The 7728-nt window shown below is 37.5% G+C and overlaps 1 protein-coding gene across 1 annotated transcript; it reads left to right on the top strand.

Annotated features, from left to right (window-relative positions):
• The first annotated feature begins 2223 nt into the window (after window positions 1-2223).
• Window positions 2224-5700, top strand: LOC144500028 (neurite extension and migration factor-like). The gene is given in 1 exon segment (XM_078222782.1): window positions 2224-5700. A coding segment is annotated over 1 exon segment (3477 nt).
• The last annotated feature ends 2028 nt before the right edge of the window (window positions 5701-7728 follow it).

The following is a 7728-nucleotide window of genomic DNA, read 5'->3' as shown; positions in this document are numbered from 1 at the left end:
CTACCCTTCTTAAACAAAGGAACAACATTGACTATTCTCCAATCCTCTGGGACCTCCCCTGTAATGTGGAGATGCTGGCGTTGGACTAGGGTAAACACAGTAGGAAGTCTCACAACACCAGGTTAAAGTCCAACAGGTTTATTTGGTAGCAAAAACCACTAGCTTGCGAAGCGCAGCTCCTTCATCAGGTGAGTGGGATTTCAGTTCACAAACAGGGCATATAAAGACACAAATTCAATTTACAAAATAATGGTTGGAATGCGAGTCTTTACAGGCAATCAAGTCTTAAAGGTACAATGTGAGTGGAGAGAGGGTTAAGCACAGGTTAAAGAGATGTGTATTGTCTCCAGCCAGGACAGTTAGTGAGATTTAGCAAGCCCAGGCAAGTCGTGGGGGTTACAGACAGTGTGACATGAACCCAAGATTCCAGTTGAGGCCGTCCTCATGTGTGCGGAACTTGGCTATCAGTCTCTGCTCAGCGACTCTGCGCTGTCGTGTGTCGTGAAGGCCGCCTTGGAGAAAGCTTACCCGAAGATCAGAGGCCGAATGCCCGTGATCTCCCACCCATCTGACGAAGGGACATCCTGTTCCGAAAGCTAGTGGCTTTTGCTACCAAATAAACCTGTTGGACTTTAACCTGGTGTTGTGAGACTTCTTACTGTGTTTACCTTCCCTGTAACCAGTGAGGATACAAAGATTTCTTTCAAGGCCCCAGCAATTTCTTCCCTTGCCTCTCTCAGTATTCTGGGGTATATCCCATGAGGCCCTGGGGACTTGTCTACCTTAATGTTTCTCAAGAACCCCAATACCACCTTTTTGATCTCAACATGACTCAAACTATCTACACTTCCTTTCTCAGACTCATCATCCACTAAGTCCTTCTCTTTGGTGAATACTGATGCAAAGTATTCATTTAATACCTCGCCCCCATTTCCTCTGGCTCCACGCATAGTTTCTCTCCCTTGTCCTTGAGTGGGCCAACCCTCTCCCTGGCTACCCTCTTGCTCTTTATACATTATAAAAAGCCTTGGGATTTTCCTTATTCCTGCTGGCCTATGCTTTTTCATGACCCCTTTTTAGCCCTTCTTACACCTTGCTTAAGTTTCTTTCTACTTTCCTTGTATTCCAAACTTGCTTCGTGTGTTCCCAGCATCCTAGCTTTGACAAATGCTTCCTTTTTCTCTTTGACGAGGCTCACAATATCTCTCGTTATCCAAGGTTCCCAAAACTTGCCATACTTATCCTTCATCCTTACAGGAATGTGCCTGTCCTGAATCCCTAGCAACGTACACTTGAAAGCCTCTCACGTACCAGATGTTGATTTGCCCTCAAACATCTGCCCCCAATCTACATTCTTTAGTTCCTGCCTAATATTGTTGTAATTAGCCTTCCCCCAATTTAGCACCTTAACTTGAGGAGTACACTTATCTTTATCCATCAGTACCTTAAAGCTTACTGAATTGTGGTCACTGTTCCCGAACTGCTCCCCTACTGAAACATCGACCACCTGGCCGAGCTCATTCCCCAATACCAGGTCCAGTATGGGGAATTTCCTTCCCCTGTTAGGTATAAATAACAAATAAGAAAACTTAAATATTACCCAAGAAAATCAATTTAGATCTGGTATTTGCACATTTTATTTTGGCTTACAATATGTTTTCCAGTAGGAAAACATTAACCTTTGCATAGATGTCCAAAAGAAGGACCACACTTGAAGAAATTGTACCAAAAGGTTTTACATTAAAGTTCAGCCAAAACAATGAGCAAATATATTTACCGAAGTGACCAACTTTTACTAAAAAGCTATGGAACTTAACATGTGTATCTTCACATGTTTGCAACTCTCACCAAGAGCGGTTTTAAGGATTATAATATTTGCTGTTGGTGTAATTAATTTCCTTTTAATATTTGTTATGCTTGTGGTACTTAAAATATTTTGTTGTAGAAGTTGTGGAAACATGATTTATTTGAGCAACCTAGATGCTGTTTTAAAGACAAACTTTGACTGCTTTGTTTTTTGTTTTTTAGGAGTTTACACATATTAAAGGCCGGATAACCACACCGTATGGCATATACGGTGATCAGCAACTTTGATATAACAGCAGCTAAAGAAAATTGATTTTTAGGACTGGTGCTACCTTAGCAAAACCTTTTTTCTTCAACCAGTATAATGTTTTTCTTCACATTCCTCTACATGTAGCAAAATATTTTGCAGAATTTATTATGGAAGCTAAGGACTTTTCTTGTTTTCATGAAAAACCCTGCGAAGTCCATAAAACAGCTGAAAGTATTTCTAAAACAAATGAAATTGAATGTTGTGAATTTGGAGCCAAATGGAGAATATGCAAAAATAAACTGAGCAAGGAAACCACTATGGTTCCTGAAACACACTTTTCAGTTTTTCAGCCAGAAGAGACTATTTCTGACCAAATGTTGAACTTTTCTTTGAATGGAATAATTTGTGAAGACAAATTTGATTGTGCAAAGATTGATGAATCAGGTACCACTACCAATGTTCACGAGAGTCTGTTCACAGATAAATTTAATGGAGATGATGCATTACTACCTATTCCAAGCCAGAACTGGAGTTACTTTGAATCCTTCATAAATGAAAACAAAGAAGAATTTTTAGATCTCTGTGCAACAAATGACTTTTCAACTAACCTAATTAGTGAAGAAGACAGTGACAGTTTTTTGTTTGATGATGAATCAACACTAAGTAGTGATGTCTGTTCACTGAAGATAAGATATGAATCTTTTCAAGACAATGTGAGAGAGAAAACAAATGCTTTTCAAGAGGATGCACAACTTCATTTTTTTCCCAGTACCCGATGTAATGGAACCAAAAAAGGTATGAAAAGCCCCATAAAAAAGAATTCTACTTCTGCTCAGGAAGAGAGAGGGGAACATGATAGTCCAGAACATAGCACATTGTATGAATTAGAGAGTAACAAATGCCTTCTGTCGGGTGTTTTTATGGATAACTGGAAAGATGGTGAGAATCCAGTAGATTCAGTCTGTTTATCATCCATTCTCAATGAGGATAGAGGAAATTGGAAGCTTTTAAGGAAAAGCACTGAAAGGTATTCAAATCAAACCAATTATACCTTGAGGGCAAAACGGCAAATACGCTATAGTGATGATTATTTATATGATGTTGATTCTTTAGAGACCATGAAAACTTTCAGCAAAAAGGATCATGTGTTAGATGCTGGTCGGGAAGATGATGATGACTGGTGCCCTCGGAAAAGGAAAAAAGTTGGGAAAAAGGAACCACCTGTTGTTATCAAATATATAATTGTCAATCGGTTTAAGGGCCACAAAAATATGCATGTAAAAATCAGTAGATTAGATTGCACAGAGGGACAAGTATTACTGACTGATGAAATAGTGAAAAAATATAGAAAGCTTTCTCCACTTAAGGAATTTTGGTCTCAAGTTCCTAATGATTGTAATGTATGTCATAACCAAGAAAAACTTGATAGAAAACTAAAAGTCTGTTCTGGTGCTGGAATGTCTTATATGTTCTTTGCTTCTAAAAATAAAAAACAACAAACACTAGCTAATGGGATGTCATCAATTAAAATAGGATGTACTTTGAATCACCAAAAAGACAGTCTCATTGAAACAGATGCTACAAATACAGAAGTACCCAAGAAAGTACAAAAATATGATAAGTCAGTTTATGAATTTACAGATGAAATAGAACTAAAGCGCATCACCATTCGGACTGTGAGTAAGACCAATCAGTTAAGAGTCATGCATGAAGACTCTTCATTACAAAAACTAAAGAAGAAACACAACATACTGTCAAAGAAAAGGAGAGCAAATGGTCAGGATGGTAATGATACCCATGATAGTAATTCTTTAGAAAGTGGAAATGAAATGCCTCAAGCTCCAAATGCAGACATGTGCAAACCTCCAGGTCGCTGGAATTCTGCTTCCACTTTACTTAATTTCAACCCTGCTATCTTACATTCCCCAGCATTCAGTGACAAATTAGAAACCGATAGTCATTTACTTTCTCCAGTTCCAGCTACTAGTTGCCGAGACTGGTCCGTACTATCTGCTTATAATACACAATCGGCTCCAGAAATCCGTGGAGGATATTTCCGGTCTCTGCTGGATGGGGATGATTCCTCAGCTAACGAAAACGTTCAACTTCCCTCCCAACATTCCTGTGCCAACGAAATTGTGACAGAAAACACACTTTTTTCTTCACTGCAAAGACAAACTGATGAAGCCTCCACGAAATGCAACCATAGTGAATCTAATGGGCTTCATTTGGCAGAAAAGCCAAGCATGCAGGAAGTTTGGAATGTAGAGACTATTCAGAATGTACATCCACATAGTGTAATGGGAAAAGATCCATTTTCCTTGTATGCAGCTGACTCTCAAAATGAAAGACTGGTACAGGTTGGAGTTGTGAATCAATCATCTGTAAGCAGTAATGCAAATGAATGTGACTCAAAGGTGTACAGTAGTCAAAATGAAATAAATGCAAACTACAGTCAAAAAATATTGAATGAAGAAACAAAGCAATTGTTTCCTTCAAAAGATTCTCCGTGCATTTTAGACATTTCAAATTTTACACCAGCAAAAGTGAAACAGAGCTCTTGTTCTGAATTTTCACAGGAACATGCACCAAAAATCCTCTCCAAATCAGGCAAGTCTAATATTAAATCTTTGGAGCGTTGCAGCCGTGATCAGCTTTCCAGCAAGGCTACATCACCAACTTTGTGTGTAGAGCACTGGCAGGTTTGTAGTGAACTATGCAGTACAAACATCCAAGCTTACCACACCAACAGTGACCCAACATGTGTTTCATTTTCGCAATGTGCACAATCTCCTGTCCATTTACAGGCTTCTGATCATGTGAATTCTAGTAATCATTCAAAAATGAATAAGGCAATAAATATTGCAAGAAAAGGACTTGCAAAATCAAATGGAAGCCCATGGGACAAAAAAGCTCTTCAGAAGTACCCGAATTGCAAAACTGAGATCAAAGCTATTAAAGTAGAGAATATTAAAAAGTACAGTGCATCACCAGAAAATTACGAAACCATTGAAGTTCAAGGGAATTCATCGGATGCATTATATACAAATCAAATATGCCAACCTGAAAAAGCTTATAAACCTGTAAAAGGGTTTACTAACAAAGGTTTAGAAATGTGTGCAAAGTTTGTGAAGCAAGATTTAATGAATGCAAGAAACAAACTTCCAAGAAAGGAAAGAAAACTGAATGGAAAAGGTAAATACTCAGTTATATCTGCAAAGTCCTGTGATGATATTTCTTGCAACATTACTAGAAGAAACAGATTCTTAAATGGTGGGCAGAGAGAATTTGAGGAACCTGGTAATATCCTTTCCAACATAGTTTCTGGAATGGCAGCAGTTAATCAGTTTATGATGGCCTCAGTGGAACCAATCATCAGTCATGGGGATATTGCGCTCCCTGCTGTTAATCAGCATTTGGAAGTGCAAAATAGTTCCAAATGGAAACCTAAACCAACGCAGATATTGCACATTGGTACGAAAGATCTGAAAAATAAGCCATAGCATGTTTCTGAATGTAATCCAAGCAATGTGAGTCTTACTAGCCCTGTAAATCACATTGCTTCTTGCTATGGTCAAAGTGTGTCTAGTTCTGCTGCACAAATAGCTGACTGCAACTGCCTGAGCAACATGTTTTGTGAATAACAAAGAAAATATATAATGTGAACTTTTTTTTACCTCAACTTATGGCAATGATGTGTCTTGTTTATATACTTGGAACTCTTAGTTGATTTGCTGTTATTCAGCATGGGTCCCTTTTAAAGTAAGGTTCAGTGTACTGAATGTTTTGAGACCTTGTCCACTGTACAATGTTGATACAAGATATGGTACAATAATTGCAGAAATTCTTTTGGTACATATCGTTCTTTGAAATGCCTCTTTTGCTCTCTGAGGGAATGTCACACCATGGAGAAATTAGGACAAGTTTTTGGAGGTATTGTTCAATTAGATTTGCATTCAACTCGACGATAATACAAACTGTTTATATATGTAATTAAGGGATACATATCTTAATGTATTTACAATTGAACTTATGTACTTAGAATGATTCAAGCTATCACTGTCTAGCTTTACTGCAAATTAAATTACCTTGATTTATATGTCTTGCCTATTGTAGAATTATCCCTTTGTCCAATCTGCTTTTCTATGCAACTTTTAAGAATCAAGTTGTATTTGGTCCTTTGTTGTCAAATGGACCTAAAAATTTCAATTTAATCAGGAGCATTTTGACCAAAATAATTTTAGAAAAAAACCAACAATAAAATTGAACCTATTTTTAAGAACATTATTTGTGAAAACATTGTGCAATATGTTTTTGTTTTCACTTTTTTGTGCTAAAACCAATATAAATTGATATCATTTTATTTTGATTTATTTGAAAAAAAGGTATTGCAATAGTTTACTTCACCAATATGAATTACTGCCTTTGTTAACTCCCATAGAAAATTCTTCTTTTGTCTTAACACTAATCATGAAAACAAATTCTGATAAAACAAATGTTAAATAGAGTTGTAAATGGGTTCAGGGATTTTCCCTCCTGACCATAGGTTGTGAATATATATAGATAAAACTAAAGATGTTGCCAGAAACCCAAACTGCTGGGGAAATTTTTTTTCAGAATGAATTATTTTTACAGTCACAGTAAATCACTCCATTACACTTCTAGCACTCAATATTGCATGTAGCAGTATTTCATACATTTTAATTTCACTTTGCGGCTCAGTACAAAAGCTGACAATTCATCAAACATGCTCTAGACCATTCCCTTGACATGTAAAATAAAAATTCAACTTACTGCCTTATCATTTCTTCATGTTTCATTGTCTGTCTTAATTGAAAGCATAATTTAACATAGTGAGTGACATAACTAAGTTGGTTTATTTGAGTTGTGGTAAGTACAGCACTGATATGTAAATTATTTCCCTCATTTCTTTTTATGCTCTAACCAGACAATTTAAAATAATCAGACAGTTATTTAACATTAAATACATGGGCAGCACGGTGACACAGTGGTTAGCACTGCTGCCTCACAGCGCCAGGGAACCGGGTTCGATTCCCAGCTTGGGTCACTGTTTGTGCGGAGTCTGCGTGTTCTCTCCATATTTGCGTGTGTTTCCTCCGGGTGCTCCCATTTCATCCCACAATCCGAAAGACGTGCTGGTTAGTTACATTGGCCATGCTAAATTCTCCCTCAGTGTACCCGAACAGGCGTCAGAGTGTGACGACTAGGGGATTTTCACAGTAACTTCATTGCAGTGTTAATGTAAGCCCACTTGTGACACTAATAAATAAACTTTAAACATCACTAAGCAGTGTGCAGATTTGTTACAGTGGCATTCCTAGTTACTCCATTTGTTCTCTTGGTTGTACCTTCCCAATGAAAAACAGTAACTTTGTCTGAAATTTCGCAATAAGAATGATGGTGCGACTATCAGTGCTCACCATTATTCAAAAGTAAATTAGCAACAGCTGGTGGCCACACATGCACGGTTAATGATGGAAATTGGGACGTTGCTATCTCAGTTGCCCTACTTTTCAGAAACTTTGATGTAACAGTATCTTGGCAAAAGACTGGGTATTCAAATACATGAAAGATTTGAAGGTGTGGTACTTGACAACTAGCTATCCATCAACATATCAGAAAATGTTGGTGCTTCTCCATCCAAGTGTATT

This window comes from Mustelus asterias, chromosome 10 (genome assembly GCF_964213995.1).
Source record: "Mustelus asterias chromosome 10, sMusAst1.hap1.1, whole genome shotgun sequence".
Classification (NCBI taxonomy): domain Eukaryota; kingdom Metazoa; phylum Chordata; class Chondrichthyes; order Carcharhiniformes; family Triakidae; genus Mustelus; species Mustelus asterias.
The sequence above is the reverse complement of the archived record's forward strand: the minus strand, read 5'-3'. Positions and strand labels throughout refer to the sequence as shown.